Below are 23,493 nucleotides of genomic sequence, written 5' to 3'. Positions count from 1 at the left end.
TGTTCTTACCGCAGTAGTGCATACGACTTGGGGTTTTTTTATTAATGTCTTAAATCATTTAAGACCTAGTGTTAGCAGCTGTATTCTGAGTCTCAAATGTAGCTCTGTAAATGTGAAGTTTTTAGAATTTTAAACTCTAATAGAGTCTGTTTAAACTCTAATAGATGCATTGTTAAGGCTTGTAAAGGCCTTACTGGGAGGAGAGCAGTGCAAAGCTAAACGACCAATTAACACTGGTCGGATTGATACTCAGAGGAAAACAGGTTGAGATGGACAAGCAGCATGAATAGGCACAGTAGCTTCAGGTAGACTTGTATGGAAGTGCTCAGGAATAACAAGACGGCACCTGAGCAGTCCTATTTGTCTAGGCCACAGCACGGCCCCTAATTCTGGGTTCAGTGAATGCTTTAATCTTCATTTTGCATTAGCAAAAAGCCAGAAGCTTGTGTTCATTTTTTGAGGCTTTTGTGTCTTACATTTGTTCTGGCATAGTGTTGAAAGGCGATGTGATAAAAGATGATGTGTGGAGAAAATACTAAAATCAAAGAAGCAAGAAAATAATTAGCAAGGAATATCAGTCACTGGAATGCCTCAGTTATAAAGGAGGTCTGAAAGGAATCAAAATGTCAATATAAATGCTGCTCTCTTCAGTATTTAGCACTTCAGTAGAAATTTTGCAGGAAAAAATATTCAACTTAATGCTGCATGGCTGGAGCATCCGCAATTAGAACATCCATGTGACCTCCCTTGCACTATGTTATTGGAGTAATAATCTGAAATACTAAATGTATTATTGCTGTGAAATATCTCTGCCTGCTGAAGCTAGATGCTTTCTTGTTGCTTATATGGATACTTTCGCTGCTGCTGTTTGTTCCAGAAAATATAATCACTTGAGTGTTGTAGAATCATCCTGGAGTCTCAAATCATCACAGACTGGCTCAGGCATTGAGTGGTCTTGCTAAAGTATGTTTCTTCATCTCCCATTGCTTAAACTCTTCATGGCACCACTAGGAGAAAGGAGACACCCTTGTTTTGAGGGGAATTCTTAGCAGCCTGATACATGAATATACCTTTCCCTTCTAAGGAGGGTTTCTTTGGGCAAGGCAAGTTGGAGTTGCACGTGATATTCTGTTTCAGTTGCCTCATTTCAACCTTTTATTTTCCTCTTAAATGCCAAGCACGCAACTTTCTTGAGGCTGCAGCCTTTAAAAGAAGTTTAGTGTCAGACGAACAAACTATTGCTGCCAGCCACATGTTCCCATGTATCTTGTGGCTGCTGAGGTGTTCATTGCTTGTACAGGAGACAGGTTCAGTTTAATAAAAGAGCAGATAACAAACATGGCGGCTTTTTCCTGGCTTACCGAGTGGAGTAATCATACTGTGTGATCAGAGAGATGAGCAATAGTTAGTGCTCAGGGATGGGGAACTGTGCAGCTGAGAGCACAGGAGGGAGGAGCTATTTAGGTTAAGCAGTAATATAAAATTGCATAGGAGGAGGAGACAGGTATGTCGAATATCTCCTTTTAAAAGAACCTCTCTTTATGCATCAAGAATTAAAAATGGTTCTTGTAGGTCCTCAGGCTGTCTTTTGCTACTTCAGGTTTTTTTTATTTCCAGTTCTTCTTGCTGCTTTATTACCATTACTTCTTGTAAAATGCCTTTCTCATGAGCACTTACTCTGCCAGAAGAACAGCAGTAGAAAGAATCTTAATGCAAGCAAAGAGCAACTCTGCCGTGAGGTCTTCCAGCTATGACTTTTTACTTGGGAGGATAGTAGTTGCTTTGTAAGTGAGTGTTCATCTGGCTGTCTGTATTTTCCTTTGTTGGTGCTATTGAACATGTGAGAGAGGAATATGCATATTTATTCTGTCCTCTTTTTGAGGGTGTTTGGCAACAGTTTGCTTGAGTTATAGTCGAGTAGAACAGTCTATGGCTCTAGATCTTTGGAGAAATGGCCCCTCTAAATCAGTATCTTGAACTTTTTTGTAGTTACATGTAGGGTGCATCTGCCTCATCTTTGTGGTGGTTACCATGTACTACCACATCAAAAAGGGAACCACTGACCTGTAGAGAGCTGTGGGGCTCTGCAGGTTAAGATTCATGTGTATGGCTTGTAACAGCTTTTGCAGGAACTGCTAGCAAGACCACAAACTTGGATTGCAAATAGAAAAATCAAAGCTACTACATTAGAGAATGTCTTTAAGTGAGGCTAGTCCACCATGTGCATACGTGCTACCAGGAACAATACGAGATGCTGCATACCACTTTTTGGAATGGGTTGAAGTCAAATAACCTAAAATATAACTTGTTCAAAAAGTACTACAGTAGGTGAAAATTCTGTGGGGTTGTGTTTTTGGTGTGTATGGTGTTCACTTGTTAAGGTATGTAGTTATTATGTGCATCTGTCATAAATCAGAGTTTTAAATTTTCAGTGCTTTTTGTCTGCTGCTTTTTTATTAACAGAGTGAAAGCATCACTCCCAAGTCTGCCAGCCCTTACTTAGGGGGAGTGGACATCCTTGTAAAACAGATCCTGAAGTACAGGGGAAGAATCATTCCTCTGAGGCTTAAAATACTGGGTCACTTTCTGACCAGCTAATTAACTTCTTTATTTCTGATGTGATTAATTCTGAAATTTCATTAGATTGAAATGTATGTTTGAACCTGAAATGACCTGTGGAATGCGACAGCTTAGTTCTAAGTATCTATAGAGAATTAATTGTCAGAGATGATGAGTAGTTTTTTCTTCCAGTTAGTGTTTTAGCAGTCTGCTTCCACTGTGGATTACATGCAGTGTGAAAATCAAGAGCCGAGGAGTATTAAGAGAGGCTCAGACAGTAGGAGACTCTAAATAGTTCATTGCCAGAGAGCGTGTGTTGTCTTGGAAGCTCTCCAATACTATTGGTTTTATTTCTTTAAAGGCCTGTGTTCTGGAGCCAGGTTTGTGGCACTGACTGAGATCCGTCTTCATGGAATGGTCAGTAAGACTTAAAAGGAAGACTTCACTATTCATTATGCAACGAAGTACCACAATGTCCCAAATACACCCTGTGTCTGGAAATTCTTAGTATCAACTAATTAAGTATATTTACTACTATGCTTCTTCAGTACCTAATAAGATAAATGTATGTATTAGAGGTAATATTATATTTGCTGTTCAGCACATGAACATTGCCTACCTCACACTAACTGAAATAGATATAGCAGTTTGTGATATTCTTCATAAATGCACTTTGCAAATGATCTTCAGATACATTTAAGATTGTTTAAATGTTTGCCACTATACTGCTAATAGTGCTGAAACACAGAATTCAGAGCAATACTTGGACTGTTTCTTTTAATGACATGTTTTTTTTCCTGTCTCAAATTTTTTTTGTGTGCCACTATGTGCCAGGGTTTGTGGCGCCTTGTGGAGAACTAGGTCAGAGACTTAACTTGGTTAAAAATAACTCCTCAAAAGAAGGATCTTTGTCAGTTCTCTGTGTTGTTCTTGCTATGCAGTGCTGTCAACAGCTGTTGTGTCTGATAAGCTACCTGTTAAGTGAGACTTTTCTGAAGAAAAGTTAAAAATTCTTGATGAATAACTGATCAATATTGCTTTGTCCAGTTGACGATGAGAGACTGTAGGTAGAATACTGTGTCAGGCTGTGGTCTGCAATTAGTGAGACAGATGGAGATAAGTGACAGGAATTGATCTGTTGAACAGTGGTTGCAGAATAACAAGATTAGAAGGTAACAAATTGTGAGGAAAGAAATGTATTCAATCTAGGGAAAAAAAGACACAAAAGAGGTTTTCATAGATCCTTGATATGTGGTGATGATCAGGCTTTTTTCTGGTACAATAGCAATGATTAGGAAATACTTTTTTCAGCTTCTCTTTTACATCCCCAGATTACACTGTAGAGATGTGGTTAATTTTTGTTGTAGCTGAGGTAGATTACATGAATTCAGGAGAGCATCTTTGTAGGACAGCATATTCTAGTACCGAATTTGAGGCTGTATTTCAATACTTTTAATTTGGAAAACATCCCATCATATCTGTTTAAATTTGCAAAGAGCTTTATAATTCTCATCAATTAATTGCTGCATATGGGATATGACAGAAATAACATTGTTGACATGGTAATGTTTTTAATTTTAAACAGTGAATCAAAATCCCTCTGTAATCATAGCTACATTTTTATTAACCTAAAACTGAATGCAGATTATTCTTAATTTTTAAGTTTTTAAGTAATAAGTAAACCATTAGCTTTTTTTTAACGTGTTGCTTCCTTTTCATTAAAAGATTATTGCCAATATGTACAGTAAAACTCATTCTGGAGCGCAAGTATATTCATATGGTCTGGTTTAACTCAAGTTTGTATCAAATATTGTAAAATTAATGTGAAAAATTGTTTTGCACCTCTGGTCCATGGGTTATATGATGATGTTCCTGGTGACTGTTTAATTTAAATATAAGAGAAAACTTTCTTATTGTAAGGGTGATCAAAGACTGGAAGAGGTTCCTCAGAGACATGGAGTCTCGCTCCTTGGATATACTCAAAATCCAACTGGGCATGGTCCTAAGCAACCTGCTGTAGCTGAGCCTGCTTTGAGCAGCAGGAGTGGAATGGATGATCTGCAGAGGACCTTTCCAAGCTCAACTATTCTGTGGTTCTATGTAGGGTTTCTTTGTGTTTATTGATTAAAAAAAGTCTTACACCAACAATACAAAAATGAAAATTCCTGCCAAGTCACAGTAGGACTACTAGAATACCTCAAATTAAGAATGTGTTAATAAAATCAAGACCAAAATGTATATTCTGAATCCCAGTTCTTTTTTCTTGCTTTGTATTGATACATCTTTTAAAATTTTCAAGTGGATGAACTTGGGCTGATGTCCTAGTTCAGATGAGGCGATACAAAAGGTCCTTTGGGTTTGTCTGCTTCCCTCTCCTGTCAGCATACATGTGTGTTGTAACTTCCAGCCTTCAAAAGTTACCTTGAAGTCTTGCTTCTTACCACTCTTCGGTATGGAACAGTAGGTACTTTAGTAATGCTCTCCAAGCAGATAAAAATATTTTATCTTTACTATGTAGGTGGCATTGCATGTTGCTTCATTTATTGTTTTACCATCGAAGTCATTCCTGCTTAAATACTGTTGTACTATGCATGAATAAAGCTTACAGATAATGGGCTTGATTTGCCTTGTAGAAGAACCTGGGGGCAGAGGGACTCTGATATTCTGGAAGACTCTCTCACAGGGAGATTTTCTGAGTTCTGGAAAGTGTGTTTCACCATGTTTGGTAGAGATGTGATTGGTTCCACTTCACTTGGAATTTTTAAAGGTTCTCAAGTCTTATGTTTTTTGGTTCACAAACCTTTCCAAGTTCAAGGACCTCTTATGTGAAACCTGTAAGAGTTCTAGAAGGTATGTGTTTGAAACAGTGCCCTTTGTCAACATAGTGTCCTGTGCACGTCCAATCTGCGCCAACTCCTGATATTGTTGATGATGCTGTTACTTTGCAGTATGATGAATGAGTGTGCAGTTTCCTAATTTGCAGCTACTGCACTGAGGTTTCTTCTTTTGAGTCATGTGGTTCAGTTGCTGCTATGTGAAAATGCAGTTGACTTTCTCAGTTGGAACTTGCCTGCAAGCAGGGCTCCTCTGCCCTTCAGAAATCTCCCTGCTGAAAGCTGGGAAATCTTTCAGGACAGCTTTCTCTAAGCCCAATAACAGTCCATTCCAGTAATTACGAAATGAGTAGATGTGTCAAGAGACTAGATGTGCCAAACAGGAAACTTAGGACTGAGCTCTGGTGGGAAGGGTGAGGAGAGAAATTAGTGCCCATGGATGTAGATGAGGCTGGGATTGCTGACTTCTCTTCATTGATTTTCACAGACAAGGTCTCATGGACCTTTGTGCCTGGAGATGGGATTGAAGGAGGAGAGAAACTAGTATTAGTTAAAGAAGATTGATGGCTGTCTTGAGAAATACCAAGTTCATGGGATTAGATGGGATGCTTCTGAGGGTGCTGAGAGAGCTAGCTAATGTCATTGCAAGTCAACTTTCTCTTTGAATAGTTGTGGAGATCAGGGATGGGCCACAATGACTGGAGAAAAACATGCTGCAGCCAGCTTCAGGAAGGGCAGGAAGGTTGATTTGGGGAACTGCAGGCTAGTCAACTACAGTTTGATCCCTGAGAAATTGTGGAGCAAGTCTGCTTGCAAGCCATTTCTAGGCATATGAAGGTGACAACAGTAATTAGGATTGGCAAGCATGGATTTACCATGTACTTGTCAACCAGATTGTCTGCTGTGATAGAAAGACCTGAACTGTGGTTAAGGAGAGAAAAGCAGTGATGTCATCTACCTTGACTTCAACAAGGTTTTCACCATTGGGTCCAAGAGCATCTTTATGTCTCATTTGGAACATTACAGTCTAGATGAGACTGCTGGGTAGATAAAAAGATAGTCTGGATCATTGAGCTTGGAGAGGCTGATTTGGGACGTGTCGTGCTTATCTTATCAATGGCCTGGCACAAGCGGGACTGCATCCTCAGCAAGTTTGTAGGCCTTTGATGTGGAAGGGTGTGCAGTCAGTATGTTTGAATATGACTGCTGTCTGGAGGGATCAAAATTTCTCAAAGTTAGTAACAAAAGACAAAACCACCTTTCTGTTATATAGAACACCAGGGGAAGAACAGGGAATAAAATAACACCAATTCTTTGTTGTATTTCTTAAATGAAACAGCATCTGTGGCATTATTTGGAGAACCTGAAGTTCTGCGTTCTCCTTCAATGCTGAAATCCATGCATATGTGTGGATACTTCTTTGTGTTCTGAATGAATGCTTTAAAGGTTTGTTTTATAAGTTAAAAGTTGAACGATAGCAAGCCTGTGGCAGAAAAGGCTGGAAGGTGTCATTTGCAATTGTCTAGTTTTTTCACTTCTTATAAATTTTAACCTTGTTGAAATTCTTCAGGTAAAAATTTGGGGGCAGACCATTTCTCTAACTTCAGTAACACTCAATTTTGTCTGAGAATTATTTGCAAATCTTCATTTTGTGTTTCTGCATGACATCTGACTATAATACTAAAAATGTTGAATGTTATTCCTTTTCTGTCACAGTTACTGAAGGCAAACACAGTAGAGCTGCTAATGGAATAGCTAATTGACCTCTGTACCAGGGAAGATTATGGAGCGGTTGGTCTTGAGAGTGCTCACAGGGCATCTGCAGGACAACCAAAGGATCAGGCCCAGCCAGCATGGGTTCATGAAAGGCAGGTCCTGCTTGACCAACCTGATCTCCTTCTGTGACCAGGTGACCTGCCTAGTGGATGAGGGAAAGGCAGTGGACGTTGTCTACCTGGACTTTAGTAAAGCCTTTGACAGCGTCTCCCACAGCATTCTCCTGGAGAAACTGGCGGCTCGTGGCTTAGACGGGTTTACTCTTCGCTGGGTGAGGAACTGGCTGGATGGCCGAGCCCAGAGAGTTGTGGTGAACGGCGTTAAATCCGGCTGGTGGCCGGTCACAAGTGGTGTTCCCCAGGGCTCGGTTCTGGGGCCGGTCTTATTCAATATCTTTATTGATGATCTGGATGAGGGAATTGAGTGCTCCCTCAGTAAGTTTGCAGATGACACCAAGCTGGGTGGGAGTGTTGATCTGCTGGAGGGCAGGAGGGCTCTGCAGAGGGATCTGGACAGGCTGGATCGATGGGCAGAGGCCAACTGTATGAGGTTTAATAAGGCCAAGTGCAGGGTCCTGCACTTTGGCCACAACAACCCCATGCAATGCTACAGGCTTGGGGAGGAGTGGCTGGAGAGCAGCCCGGCGGAAAGGGACCTGGGGGTGCTGGTTGACAGCCGGCTGAATATGAGCCGGCAGTGTGCCCAGGTGGCCAAGAAGGCCAACAGCGTCCTGGCCTGTATCAGGAATAGTGTGGCCAGCAGGAGTAGGGAAGTGATTGTGCCCCTGTACTCGGCACTGGTGAGGCCGCACCTTGAATCCTGTGTTCAGTTTTGGGCCCCTCACTACAAGAAGGATGTTGAGGTGCTGGAGCGTGTCCAGAGAAGGGCAACGAAGCTGGTGAGGGGTCTGGAGCACAAGTCTTATGAGGAGCGGCTGAGGGAACTGGGGTTGTTTAGTCTGGAGAAGAGGAGGCTGAGAGGAGACCTTATCGCTCTCTCCAACTCCCTGAAAGGGGGTTGTGGCGATGAGGGTGTTGGTCTCTTCTCCCAAGTAACTAGTGATAGGACAAGAGGAAATGGCCTCAAGTTGCGCCAGGGGAGGTTTAGATTGGATATTAGGAAAAATTTCTTCACTGAGAGGGTGGTCAGGCATTGGAACAGGCTGCCCAGGGAGGTGGTGGAGTCGCCATCTCTGGAAGTGTTCAAAAAACGTGTGGATGTGGCGCTTCAGGACATGGTTTAGGGGACATGGTGGTGCTGGATTAATGGTTGGACTTGATGATCTTAAAGGTCCTTTCCAACCTAGTGATTCTGTGTGATTCTGTGTGAATCATGGCATAGGATATTTATGATGTGCTTTCTTGGTGTTTGGGGGGGCGGTGTTTTTTGTTTTTTAAAGGAGCATGACCCCAGTTACTCTCTCTTACTCTATCTCACATCAACTCTGTAGAACCTCTAAAGCCTAGGTGAAATAAAAGGTGGATAATTGGGGAAAAAATCAAGTTTTAGACTTGGTGCTCTTGTTGGTTGTGAGGAATCACATACTCTGACTCATGTCACATAGTATTTAGAGATTGCATGTGAAATTATTACTGAAAGTTGGTATATAGAAACTTGGTAAGAGCATTTAATGCAAGGCATGCTGCTCTTTAATGTATGAATCACCTCTGTAGAGCAGTTTGTGTTTTAAGTTTCTTTGTACGAGTAACTGTGTTTTGTTTCAGATTATGGAACTCTGCGGTGCAACAAGACTTGGCTATTTTGGAAGAAGTCAATTTTACATTGCTTTGAAACTTGTTGCTGTGGCCCAATCTGGTCTCCCTCTAAGAGTGGAAAGCTTAAATACAGGTAAATCACAGGATTGGGGGGGGGGGAATTGAGTTGCTAAGCAGAATTATTATACTTGGCTCACAGGTTCTTGTAGAGTAACCTTGTAAGTTAGTGTGGTATGTCTATGCATGTTGTGGAGAGACTATGAGGGAGTGTATTCTGCCTAGGCAAGAAGTATGAGGTGAAATACCTTAGTCTTATTGAATAAGTATGATGATCATTGTAGGGTAAATGAACAACTGCTACTGACTATTGTGTAGGTCCAAGTTCATTCTATAGATTACTAATGTGACAACTTGCATGCTATATCCTCTGAATAAAATACTAATAGGACTAATGTGAATTGGAAGGAAAAGAAGAATGCAACATTTGCAGGCTTTTGTAGTTGCTGAGTTTATGAAGCCTTGATTGCAACAAATGACAGGTCATCTTTTCTAAAGTCACGTTTGTTCGCACTTGACTTGACAGTTTTCCCCCTTCTTAGCCCAAATATGAGGATTAGTGGTTTCAGATTTCTAGTGAAAAACCTGACCTGTTTTAAGTCTGTTATCAACCAAAACCTGTTATCCTACTCTTCAAAGGTCAGCTGTGGTGTGGGTAGTGAAATAGGAACAGGAGAAAGACTCATTCTAAGCACATGGTTCAGAACAGCAGAAAGAGCTTTGATATGAAGTTCTACTGTAGCCTTCTGAGTGACTTAAGTGGATCCATGTCTATGTTGCTCTGTGAGATGAAGAGAGACTTAGGAAGATGAAGTAGTGAGTTTCATGCCACCATAGCTCTTTGCAACATAGTATACAGCTCACAGCTTAGATCTTTGGAGCACAGCTTTGCTGTAAGGTGACTTCCCTAGTAGATTTTACATCCGTAGAATACATGTTACAATATAATTATATGCTAGTAATTAAAAGAAAGCTTGGAATTTTTTTTGTGTCTAAGGGATATGGATTAATCAGAGTAGGTAAGGAGACTATGTTAATTATCTGATAGGACTGAAGTATTTGACAAAGCTATAAAAAAAAGAAAGGAATCATTGTGTATACTTTTATGGTTATGTTTATTCTAGGCTGGTACAAAGAGACTATACTGCTTTCATGGGTTTTTTGTAGCTTTTTGAAAAAGTGCATGGTTTCAGCCAATGTTTTGCTAGTATTCAAGTTCCTTTCTGCTCATAAGCCACCCTATGTTTATAAACACATTTATTTAGTTTTCCTGATGAGTGTTCCCAAATCTAAAGCTTCAGCAAGTTGTTAGCAGAATGCCCTAGAATTAGAAAGTTGGAAAAGGAACCTTTGACTCTTAATATCCGATAGAACTGGAATTTGATACAACAATTGTGTGATTTCTTATCAAATGCTTGTTGAAGAAGGCAAAGACTAAAATGTGTGTATGTAGCTTTTTCTGGGGTTTTTATATGCTTGATTTTATTTTAATACAAGATACCTTGATTGGAAGGAGTTTTCCTATTAAAAAAAAATATTGGAAGAAATTTGAAGGAAACAATTGAAGTGAAGGTACAGATTTAATTCCAAAATATAAAATATGTTGCTGTAAAATTAGCAACCATTGGAACTTCTGTAATGGAATACATTTCCTTGATTCATTACAATAGTAGAAATACTTGTAATGGTTTCTAGACTTCTAGGAATAAGTTTCTGTGACTGGTTCCAAGCCTACTAAATACAAGTACAATTGACAGAACATTTATTTTTACCCTAACTGTTTTTAGCTTTGGTTGTCTGTTGCCTTGGTTGCAGTGGTTCCAGTCCTGTCTATGAAGTTCCTGCTCCTACGATGATTCAAGTGTTGTTGTAGCAGCTATTAAATGGCTAAAATACAGCAGGCTGCTGACTCATAAAATGATTCTGAGCTTGGGTTCCTTTCCTTTGAAAACTAGTGTTTAGCAGCCTGGCCAGCTTGGTTCTGCCCACAGCTTGTATCCAAGAGGTCTTGAAGAGGAACTGTTAGAGCCATCCCAAACTAAACCATATATTCTTTCTCTCTTCAAAGTAAAACATTTAAAATTAGTTAAAGGTTATGTTGTAGGGTATCTACTTCTTAGCCCTGCATTCTATGCATGTTTTAACCAATGATTAAATGTTATTCACTCTTTTATCTTGGTATTTTCTCTCACCTTTCATTCTTGTTTCATTTGCTCTTTGGTTCACTGTGTGTCTTTTAAGTAGACAGAAAGCTTGCTTTTATGTAAGTTGCGGAGTGGAGACTAAAGTCAAATTTTGAGTACTAAGTCCATGCAACACAAGTGTCATCCAGTTGATTCTTAGTTAACGAAGTGCTTTTTTGATTACTCAGATGTGCAGTGTAGTAAAAACACTGGCTTTAGTTATTATACTATAAGCCTCTAAAGCTGTTGCTCCTTTGCTGCCCTGAAAATTTTCCTTCCAGGAAGCTAAAAATTGAGAAATTAATGAGCAGTGTTTATTTCAACGGAATGTTTATTTTCTAAGTATAGAATACAGTTTTTGGTGGAAGAAAATGTTAACAAGGATGTGGGCATAAAAAGTACAGAGAATTTCCTAATTTATCTCTATCAAGATTTAATTCCATTCATAACAGCGATCACACTTATAATTGAGGTATTTCTGAATGGTAACAAATGTAGTGTTAAAATGAGGGGTTTTTTTCTGCTGTTATGGGGAAAAGACAGAGCAAAACTAATTATCTGGTCTTGTTTTTAAAGAAGTACTTTGTGTTCCTTCTGAGCACTCTGTATTATTTTGTGAAATAGTGCTAGGTATCTCATGCTGAAGTGTTGTGTTGGAGCAACCGATTGCATGGACTTCCCCTGTATCAGCTGGACGTTCTAGTGTTTATTCCCTGTTTTGCAAGCAGACAAATTTTCGCTTGTCTGCAATGACTTTTTCACTTTTTGGCTGTCTGTAGCGTACTGTTTAGCTACGTGAGTAACTTTCCTAGTGCGACATGAGGTACAATGCTAATGTGAAAATGGGCATCTAGGAATGAGGAAAGCATCAGGAATTGCTTTAACAGTTTCCATGTGATGGGTAACCACAAATTTAGCAAAGAGGCTGTGTTGCATGCTCCTTCCCTGTGATGAAAGCTGTTTGGCATGTTGAGTTATGCATAGTGACAGAGGTTTAAATCAAGAATTTATGTTCTTACTGAAGTGTTGTTCTTTGATGCTGGCTGGATACATAATGGTGTCTATAGTTGTTGAATACTATGGATTCAGATGACACTCTTAAAGTACAAATCAGTTTAATGTTTATGTAATGAACACAAAACATAAACATAAATGTTTTATGTAATAAACTGTATGTGATTTCACTTCATATTTTAATACACTTGTTAGTACCACTGACTCATTTTTTTCAATAACAAAAGTAATTGATGTAAGCAGTCAACAAGATAAATTAAATGTGAACCATGCTTGTAAATTGTTTTGTGTTGGAAAAATTATTTCCAAGTAAGCTGTACAGCAAATCTGCAATTTATTTTTAATCATAGTGGACTAGTAAGAAAAGTTGTGGTTGGGATTCAGAAAAGTGGTAGAAATCTTGCAGAGAAACATTGAAGACTTATGTAGCATCATTTTTATATTAGACTACTCTGAACCATGGTACAACTACTCTGAACCATGGTACATAAAGCTAAGGACCTCCTAGCATTTTGTAGAAACTTTGCTTCATAGTCATTTGTAACAAAGTGGAATGTTCCCAGTTGTATCCCAGTAAAACAGCTAATTTAGGTTCTATTGTAGAAAGGTGTACACAGATGTGTTTAAACAATAGTTGCCATTTTTGCAATAAGACTAAATTATATTATCTGTTATAAATATAAACATGACATCAGCTAACTAAAAGATGATGTTGAATATACTGCAGTATTTTAACATTTGTTTTGCTGATGAACCATTCTGTATGAAGACTCTCTAATTTTATATATGTGCTAGAAATGGTAGATATATTTTGAAAATCACACTTCAATCATTAAATGTTGTCAAAACTAAGAAAAAATGAGCTAAATCCAGATTATTTGATTGCTACTGCATTTAATGCAGAGTTCTAGTGCAAAACTGTTAAGTAGCTCTGTGAAGTCCTCTTTGTATACCAAAACCAGAACTTTGGTAGCAGAATTGTGAAGTATAATGCAGAAAGGGTATTTGCTTTTTCCAGCTGGCAGATGTTAGCTCGACTATAGCAGCAGTCTCAGTCTTTAGGTAATTGAGGCGTGTGTGAAATTTTAACTACAAAATAGAACTGCATTTTTATTTTTAAGCATCATACTTCTGTATAGTTAATGGCCTGCTCTCTTTTTTAACAGTAAAGGACCTCCCTCTTCCCAGATTTGTTGTGTCAAAGAATGAACAAGAATCAAGACACACAGCCTTGTATTCTTCAGATGCTGATAACCCAGCTTCATATTCAGGTGTGATTCCTCCTCCACCTGGCAGGATACAAGTCAAAAAAGGCTCTGTGAGCCATGATGCAGTTCAGCAACGTACATCAGCTGATCAACAGGTAAACTAACTTAACAGATTAAATGGGACTCTTAACTCTTTGCTGCATAGGTGTCAGTTTGATAGGGCTTCTAAGTTTTGTTGCTTTCAATATAGTTTCTTTTTAAAAAAAAAAAAACACAATTGTTCTGGTGTATATTATACCAGACTACCACATACACTTCTGAAATAGTTGCATATAGGAGACACTTTTTTATGAAGTCTTATAACCTGTGTTTAAAATTTTGGTGATAATGGACAAAGAATTGAGACAGAAAAAATTGATGCATAAGGTATGATGCGTAAGGTATGACTGTGATATAATGGTCATTGGAACAGTGATACTGAATGCCATGGAAGACTGGATTTCTATTCCTTCAACATCCTCCAATACCTTTACATCTGAAATACTTGTTTTAGAAAAAAATTTTTAAAGCCTCACAGTTACTTTTCTCTGCCTTACATTTTATTGTTAAGTAGAGGCAATGAGAATCAGAAATAAGACAGAAGTTTTCACATAGCTTTTTATTGTGTTCTAATAGTGAGAAAACTGATATCCTTTTGTTCACTGGTTTTCATCTTCAGCTACAGGATATCTGAATAAATGAAAACTGTAAAGGCTTGTAACTCTGTGCCTCCTCATAATTCCTTGGTTTTTTTATAGTCTTTACACACTCTCTCCATGGGGAAATCTTTTCCGATTGTCTTTACTACAAGCAAGAACACTTGAGTGCAGTTTTACTGGGTGTATGTGTGTCTGTGCATAACTGTTGAATGACCTGGTTTTTTCCCCTTTGAATGTTCTTTTCTGGGCTTGTTTTGTAAAGAATCGAGGAACTTACAAACATCCTTTAATCTCTCTGGGAATCAAGGAATCACTTGTAAACATTTATTAGTTTCTCTGGGAATAACCCAGACTGATCCAATATAAAGAAAAAGCAAATTAGCAGAGGCCATCCATAATCAGTATCTGGCTGCCAACTGTATCCAGTTCTCCCAAACTGGAGATGGGGACTGTAATGAAAGAAGGGCTGGCAGTAGATGTGAAGACAGCTTGTCATTGTCTGGTTTTGGTTAGGTGTGTTTGAGAGAGCTCCCAAGCACTTCATAAAGAAATCAAGTCGTTGTTCTTGATCTGATGATGGGATTTTAGTTTGGTTGAAGTAGTGTTTTGTATGCTGCCATCATGGTGTTGAGTTTATTTAGTGAACAGCTGTAATTTGATACAGGAATCTGTACTGGTGTAACTTTAAAGTAACAAAAAAAATCTGGTGTTTGAGGTCTTAAAGTTCTAGATAGAGCAGCCACATGTTCACAAAGGTGTATAAGCATCCAAATTTCATTTCTCTGGCTGTTAGAAGCAGCTTGGTATATCTTTCACAGAAGGCTGTATGGGATCATCAGAGTAAAGAAATTCTGTGTATAAGTCCTTTGAGAGATCTGTCCCAGAAAACAGACTTGGAGCAAATGTAACAGACAACACAGCATTGAGTCCAGCAGTTTTAAGCTGTATTCATGGTCTAGAACATCAGGGAATTGTTGTCTGATTTTGTACGCTTTGTAAAACTGCATTTGCTATGGCTAATTCTACATTTCTGACTGTACAATGAATCCATTCAAGCAGCCTTCTTGTCCCAGTCTAATATTTATTGATTCGGACACTATGTGAGAAACAAACTGAGAATTTGAACCCCCTTAGGCTGAGAAAAGGGCTTGATCCCAGGTTTCTCACTTAACCACTTAAATACTCTTAATTGGGTTATTTTCCAAAAGACGGATACAGTTTTTAGCCATGTTTTTGTAGAAAATGCTTATCTAATTGTCTTTACCTGGGGATACCACTCAGATTTATAAAATCTAGAAAGAGGTTCAGATTGTGAATCCTCATTGTATGCCATCTCTTTCAGTGATGAGAATGAGAAGGGCTGAAGTCTGAGAAGTAAATTCCAACATGTCATTTTCCTGTGGATCACTGTTCTTTCTGGAGGAATTTAAATGTCAAAGTCAATCTTGGCTATTTCACTCTTAGAGCTTGTCATGTAGCTGTTAGATACTCCATTAGTGCATTTGGGTTTTAATTGAATTTTTTGGGTTTTTTTTTCCTTAAACTGTTTACTGGCTTTGGTAATGTGCCTGGCACTTCAAAATACATCGATTTCATAAAATAGTCTGTCTGAAATATTATTTATATGAAATCATAAGATATCTTAATTTTCATCTTTGAAAATCATGTTCAAAGGTGCATTCATGTGCAGCTTTCCACATTGGTGAGATTTGTCATGCACAGGTTAATATCTAATAATTACAAATAATTTATGTAAAAGAATTTAACTTAGAGTATTGTCTACTGAAATGTCCTAGCTGAAACTATTTCTTTATCAATGCATTATTTTGGCAGTACTCGATGAGCTTTACTCAGAGGCAGGGCATCAGGAAATAGTGATAGATTGTGTTTCCAAAGAGTAGCAATAAATGAGTTCCTCTTTTAAACTAAGCTTGAGCTAAGTTCAGTAACGTCATTTTTCTATCTCTAGCCATTTTTGTGGTGGCATTTTTAGTTTATAGTATCTGAATATTATGTAAGTGTAGCACTGGCTGGAAGTTTCTATCTTTTTAATATTGCTAGTGTTAATAGATGATGACTGAAGTCATGCCCAGCTGTCATGGAAGCTGCAGAACTGATTCTAGGAGTCCAGCCAAATAGTGCAAGATGCCTTTACTCACTAGACAGCATGTTGACTGCACATCCTGGTGGATATAAAAACATTGGGGGAAAATATCTTTTTTCTGCTGGCATAATTTCTTCTTCCTAAATAACAGAGGCTAAGTAGATTGGAACGCTTCTGCTGACAATGTTGTATATATATGAGCACTTTTGTTGACATACATATGTTAACCACAGTGTATATACCTATCTCTATGCCTTGCTAGTAGCAGCTATGCTGTTTAAAATGTTAATTTAGGCCAATCTTGATAATCTAGATTCTCTTGAGTTCTTCAGTTCTTTCTTTTTGAAAAGAAATCCTCCTAACAGAATTAGGAGCTGTCATTGTAGATAGAAGCTTTTTTTAATTTCTGTTTTTTTTAAAAGGAAAAAGATGACATACTGAAAGCAGTTTCTTAAAAGAAGCAGCAACATTGAGATTAGGAAGTATTTTCTGTCTTCTGAAATTTGCTTACAAGTGATTAAATGTTCTCAATATCAATCTGTTAGTTATTGCCTTTGGATGTTTTGCGTTTTGCTGTTAAAGACAAAAAGCAAATACTTTTTTTAGTGTCTTTAAGTGTGATCCAGGTATTGATGAGGTACTGCTTTAGGATACTTCCACCTGGCTTGCCAGCTTTTCCAGGAAAGGGGGGTAGCTAGTTGAGGCTCTAACAGCTGAAAAACATGTATGTGGCAAATGCTCATAGACTGAACCTTGCTATATTGGGTGAAAATAAAAGGTATGTGTATTAAGCATAATACTGGCACTCTAGATTATATAGATTTATTGCTATATCAGTGCAGCATTAGGAGGGGACAGCTCAAATTTGGCACCTGTAGCAGTCAAAATGTGATAATCTTAACTTTTTTTAAGTGTGTGAGTTGTATGACTTTCTTTTAAGGTTTTGCCGGTAGTCTATTTCTGTTTGCTTTTGTTTTGTAGGTTGAACAGGTAATTCCAGGTAAAATATACCTGGTATCAATGAAATTGTTTAGGAGCACAGAGCTCGAAAAGACCTCTTGTGTCATGGAGTCTAACACTCTATTATCATGAGAAACTGTATTAGATAATGAGTTTTTAAAATAATCAGGGTTCTCCCTTGAAACTGCAACCTTTTATCCACACTGGCCATGTTGAGGAAAACTATTCCAGAGCCTTGGTAGGGATATAATGGAATATTTGTGGGAATATGGTGGCCATTCCCACCTAACTTTACTCAGATCAGGTAATACCTGTTCTTTTAACAGCTTGGTCCTTAGTATTTGCAGCAGAACACACCAGTATGTACTTAGAAAACCATTGTATTCCCCTCTAGTTTTCTTTTGCTTGACAAAAGAATTCATAGTCTCAGTTTTGTCTCATAAAGTAGTTATAACAATCCTTATAATCTTTCTCTGTCACTGATCCCATTTGAATTTGTTCTTAGTGAAAATATTTCACTAAATTTGTATTTCTTGTTCCAAACGAGATCTCACCTGTATTAATATTATTTTGTAGGGTACTTCCCTGCTTCTGCTTGATATATATCTCACCTTATATACCTAAGCACCTGTGAATAAAGCAAATCTGTCATATTTGAGATATTGTAGTGGTCTAATAGTTGACCTGTGCATCCAGTCTTCTTTTTTTGATTCTCATTATGCACTTTGGTGTTCATTTCCACTATGCAAAAAACTGTATTTTCTATTTAAAAACTTGATAGTTTACTGTTACTTATGTCCTGAAAGGAATCCTTCTGTCTGATGCCGCCTTACATTTGTTGTCAGAATTCATCAGCATGCTATTTAGTGTGCATAAACAGTTACCTAAGTATTAAATTAGGTCAATCCCCAAATCGGTCACTCAGGAGCATAATTAGAAACTTCCCTTCAATCCCATAGTTCTCATTCTAATACAGTCCAGCCTTGCTCCTTCTGTAGCCAGTTTTTTGCACCTTAGATTCTTGTATTAATCTCCCCATTGTTGGAATTATCTTGTATGACACCACACTGAATTATGCTGAGGTTCAGGTTAAATGTAGTGCAGTTCCTTCCTAGAAAATCACAAAAATAGTATCAGCCAACTTAAGTGAAATTTCCCATGTTGTGATTGATCCCTTTTCCATTTGTCTCTTATGTTTTTAATTATTTTATTCAAAACCTAGTCTAAAATCTTTCAAACTGTTGAGGTTGGACTAAGAAGAGTGTGTAATTGGCTGAACCACACCTCCCCTGTCTAAAAATGTGTAGTGCTACTTGTGGAGAAATTCACATTGAACCTTGGACTATTTTGTTCTTCGGTATGAGTGGTAGTTGATCACAAAAACATGGATTCTGCAATGCAATTACCATCTGTAGCATAATCTTTCTTCATGATGGATCTGTTCCCTGACTCTTATACAGGCTGTGTGGTATCAGGACCTTGATCACAACACCCTTAGAGCTACCCTTCGGATACCATGACTGGCTTCATTGTCTCCTGAATTCTCCTTAAGAGGCTTTCTTCTGGCCTGAGGTGTGAGATCCAGGAAAAGGTTTATAATCTCATTTGACTCATGTATGCTTGCAATGCCCTTTTGAGGTTGAGATCCCTCCAGAGTTGCTTTAGGGCAGTGTTGTGTTGCCTTACACCAGTTTGTTTGACTTATGTTCACTAAGGTTCTTCTCTTAGAGCCATATCACCTATTTTAATGAACATGCTATTTATAGTAATTGCTGTCAGTCAAAAAAAGTCCAGGTTCTGAGTCCTTCATAGTGTCTTGTTTTTGTAATTCCAGTTTGAAAGAAATCATGCCTTTTTACAACTTCTTTAAATGTAATTTTTTTAAATTAAGATGGATTACTTAATTTTTGTGTTAGCTATAACCTTATTTTTTGATTAGTTAATTGAGAATAATGTTCTCAGCAGTTTGATTTAACATGATAATGTTCAATAGTTATTAACTATCTATGTCAATATGCTTTTATTTAGATCTGTTTTTTGGAATAATTTAAAGAGGAGAATAAATATCTTAAGATAATTAAAACCAGAAAATTGTAGTTGCTGTGACTTCTATTGAGGTTTGTTTGGAGAAAAATTAAAAGCTAGTGTTTTAAATGTTTAAATGTAATTGCAGTGCTACAACAGCTTATCAAAATAAGATTTTAATAATACCTGATCTAATAAATGTCAATTTTATTCACCCATTGCAAACTGTAGCTGGTATATCAAAGTTCCCAAAGAGATTAGGTAGGTAACTTCTGTTAAAGTTGGTGAAAATAAAAATCGCGGAGTTATCAGTAACCCAAATTAGGCAAACTATTGCAGTTGTTACATGTTAGGATTTTGAAGAGCATTTAAGTTCTGTACCCTAATACACTCAGAAAAATCTGATCCTGGATACTTTAGGCTTTCAAAAACAGTTTATTAATAGATTGGACAGATGAAAGTGAACAATTCTGCTGCTGCAGCTGCAACATATGTTCTCAAAACACTCTCAGTTTATGAGTGTATGTTGCAGTTCAGGAACGGAGGTGGTTTTAGTGAACATGTTGTCTCTGTTTAATAAAATGTGAAGCTCAGTGCAAAATTGAAGTGGAAATTTTGTACAACAAGCCATAGTTTTTAGGCATGAGTATATGAAAATGATAGCTTCTGGCCCACTGGAAAGGCAGATACATAGTTGATGTTAACCTCTATATAAGGGGTGAATGAACCTGTATGTAATCACAGTTTCAATATATCCCTACTCATGTTTTTCCCATGACTGCTTTTGAATTCAAGTCAATGTTTCTACAGTCTTGCCTCCTCCCCAGTCATTTCTGGCTTGCATCTTCCTTCTTTACACTTGTGTTGAGCCATCAGTATTTTTGCCTATGCCATTTTATATACATACACACAGAGAGACATGTATTTGTGTGTGTATATAAATATATATATTTAAAAAAAAATAGTTAAGGAGTTAGCTCTCGTAAGCTTCTGGTAAGCTGGATCAATGAATGCCATGAGTGGTATATGAGAGTGACTGGGATTGTACAGCAGAAAGATAGTGCCAGAGTAATGCCATCTAAATTTGGTTTAAACTGTTTTGGGAATGTGTGTCTTGTAATGATGGTAAAGCTGAAGATGTGGCTTGTCCTTCTTTCGGAAGCTTTTTGACATTACAATTGGTGACATGCTTTTGCTGTTTAATAATTTCGGAGTCTGTAAGCTGAAGCTCCAAACCAATTGTGAGAAATCTGTAAATGTTCAGAATTCTGATCTAAAGTTGACTGGACCATTGAGAACAAAGTTAATTATTTATTGTGCTTGTACTTCTGATGATCTGATTACCATTATTATGTGCTTTACAGGATCACATGAACCACATGTAAAGTAAACATTTAAAAGAATTGAAGTTGAGGATCATATTTACAATTTCCTCCTATGCCTTGAGCATAAGGCTAAATGTTAGATGAAGGCTTACTGAATAATGACAGTTGTCAGCTTCATTAGGGCAAGGCTGCTTCATGAGGACTATGTGTCAAGAGTTTTAATGTTCATGTGCAGTTACTAGAGGTAGTGAGTGGTTTCCTTTAGGTAGACTATCATACATTTGTCTGCCTCAGGTTTTCTTCTGTGTCTTTCTGGACCTCATGACTTATCAGAATAAGAGTACTGGAGTAAATGAATAGTGTCTGTGATGAAGCATAGCTTTCCCTAGGTTTACTCATGGTATTTTGTCTAAAAATTCAAGTATCCTTCAAATCTTTTTTGATAAAAGATGGCTTGTATAAAAGCCAACGGAAGAGGAAGCTTTTCATCAATTTCAGTATGCATCATCGTGGTTCTCCTAGCACCTGTTGCACTATGCTAAGCAGACTAACCATTCAACCTCAGCTCTAGCTTCCAGCCTGCAAGTGGCACTCTGGATACCCTCACTCCTTCCCCTCTTGCCCCCATGTACCTGTAAGGTTAAGAATGTACTGTCAACTAAAATAAATTCCTTGTCAAGTAAGATGCTAAGAGGAGGAATCTTCAGGGAAATTTCAGGAACGCATGTAACTGCAACAAAAAATTTTCAACTGGTGGAGGTACAGGGGAAAAACAGTGACTTTGAGCAGCAATCAGCTAGTCCCTGAATTAAAAGTTGAAGTGAATTAGTACTGTTCCCAGCCGCTTTGTAGTACTCTTTGCCAATATACATGGGCATCATTTAAATGCTTTGAATGGAAAGTTCAAAATCTTGCGGCCTAGGAACTTCTTTAAAGAAACATGGCTCAATGATCAGAACTTTCAGAAAATACCTCAGTTGCAGAATCAACCAGGCTGGCCCAGGAAATATGAAAATCAGAGCCCCAGGGGGGGCGTGGGGAGGGGAAGTGGAAGTGTATATCAGCATGTTAGAAAGTAACCAGTCATCATGGCCTAAAACTTTTTTGTTAGGATGCATGTAGTTTTAGTATGTACCTTGCGTGGAGAAAAGCTTGTTCATGGCACTTTCTCATTGACTTTTAGACTTTTGCAGATGTAATATTGATTAGAAAGCATAATGACCTTATTATTAATAATAATGACCCTATTATTAGAATGCATAATGACCTCAGCAAAGTAAACCAATACTGTTTTGGGAATCATGTGGATGCCTACAGTCAGTCTGGCTGTTGGTACTTTGATAGTATGTTAACAAGTTGTTAACATAGAGTACCAAACTTCTTTTTTGTTTACTACTGAAATGTTTTGAGGTTTTTGGCTTTGTTTTTACTTTTCAGGAGACTCGGAGTTTAAGCTTTGCTTTCGTGTTGTACTTGTTTTCACTAATACAGTTTAGTTCACATTGGGATATCTGGCAAACAGGAATTTCAAAAGATCTAGATATAGGGAGGAAATTACTTTCTACTATATAAGTACTTTGTACAGTATAAGATTTTTTTTTTCTTTGTATTTTGTTTGAAATTGAATAATCTGGTAATCTGAATGTCTCATGAGAACTGATTCCAGGTAGAAGTTGCATGTGTGATTCTCTGTTTTCCTATCTGTTCAAGGAAAATGTAGTACAATATGGGATTCAAGAGAAGCTTGAGCCTTAACATCAGGGCAGAACTACCTTGTAATTTATACAGTAGAGAACTATGTTCTAGATAGCGTCATTCTTTGAAAAAATTACATCTATGTTTTTACATACTAAAAAAATGTGGCCTGTCTAGTGATTTTATTTTTCAGTGTTTAGCTCTGGTTTGTTTTTTAAAAGAAAATATCTGATTGTGAATCGGTGAAAATTAGGTGTGATGATAAGTTGTACAGTAAGTAATCTTTTCTTTTGAGACCTGGGTTCAAATGTAACTTTTATCACAAGTGAAAGTGAGTCTTATAATCTAAGCATCCTTTGTATCTAAGTCATTTAACTTGGCACTGCTGTTGTCTCAAGAATGCCAAGTTAAAAATATGTTAGCTTAAATTGTTTGCAGTGAATGTGTCCAGTTCCAGTCATACTGTACCTGACTTCTCCTGTTCCCTCATTTTAATAAGTACTTAAATTTTCACTCTCTAAAATGAGCCTTTAACTGCAGTGATGGTTGTTCCTAGAAATGATGGATTTAGATAGGCTTCTATGTATTTAGTTGTTAGTAAAAAAACTTAAAAGGTTCCTTTGTTTTATTAGGAGTCCACATCTCCAGTTGTTTCACCACAGCAATCCCCACCAACCTCTCCACATACATGGAGGAAGCACAACCGCCATCCCAGCGGAGGGAATAATGAACGACCTCTTGCTGGACCTGGGCCTTTTTGGGCTCCATTTAGTGAAGCACAACCAGGTATAAATGTCTTCTGTTACGCTTCAGCTGTAACCCAAAGTTGTAGAATTCTTCAATAAGTGTATTAAATGAGTTTAGGACAGTTTATCTTTGTATTTTCTGATCATGGAAACTTTCTTGCAGATTCAAATGTTCATGAGTATGGCAGTACTGTGGAATCTGTGGTCTTGCATATGGCGGATCCATTTCTTAGTGTGGTATGGGAAATGCTTAGAGTTTGGAGGGAGGGGAAGAGAGTATGAAAGTTTCCCAGTGGAAAGTTTTTTCTAATACAAAATTGACATCCTATTGAAATTGTGCAGGAACTGTCAGTATACCCAAAAGCATGGGGAGTTTAAGGGGAAGCAGCAGATACTGTATTGGTTGTTTGAATTATGTTTCTGGTAGATTAGACTAGTTGTCAGAAAAGCTAATACTCTTAACTTTTTTTTTTTTGCTTTCTTTAAAGTTTATGTAAACATAACTGAAGCTACTGTATGTCCAGACTGTCAAGGTAGAACCACTTGCTTCAGTACAGTTTTTCATCTTTTATTGTTCTTCATCTAACATGAAGA

At 37.8% G+C, this 23,493-nt stretch overlaps 1 protein-coding gene across 2 annotated transcripts in view; it reads left to right on the top strand.

The window, feature by feature from the left end:
• REPS1 (RALBP1 associated Eps domain containing 1) overlaps positions 1–23,493 on the top strand; it is a gene marked incomplete at both ends in the record, with an annotated part of 65,005 nt that overhangs the window by 7,340 nt on the left and 34,172 nt on the right. For both annotated transcript variants that reach the window (XM_081997024.1, XM_081997023.1), the window contains 3 exons: positions 8,894–9,017; positions 13,305–13,501; positions 22,786–22,939. In XM_081997024.1, coding sequence (XP_081853150.1) covers positions 8,894–9,017; positions 13,305–13,501; positions 22,786–22,939 — 475 coding nt within the window. The remainder of the gene's footprint in view (positions 1–8,893; positions 9,018–13,304; positions 13,502–22,785; positions 22,940–23,493) is intronic.

The sequence above is a fragment of the Phaethon aethereus genome, assembly GCF_964289735.1.
Source record: "Phaethon aethereus genome assembly, chromosome: 3".
Classification (NCBI taxonomy): domain Eukaryota; kingdom Metazoa; phylum Chordata; class Aves; order Phaethontiformes; family Phaethontidae; genus Phaethon; species Phaethon aethereus.
Note: the sequence above shows the minus strand (reverse complement) of the source record. Positions and strands in the feature narration are given on the sequence as shown.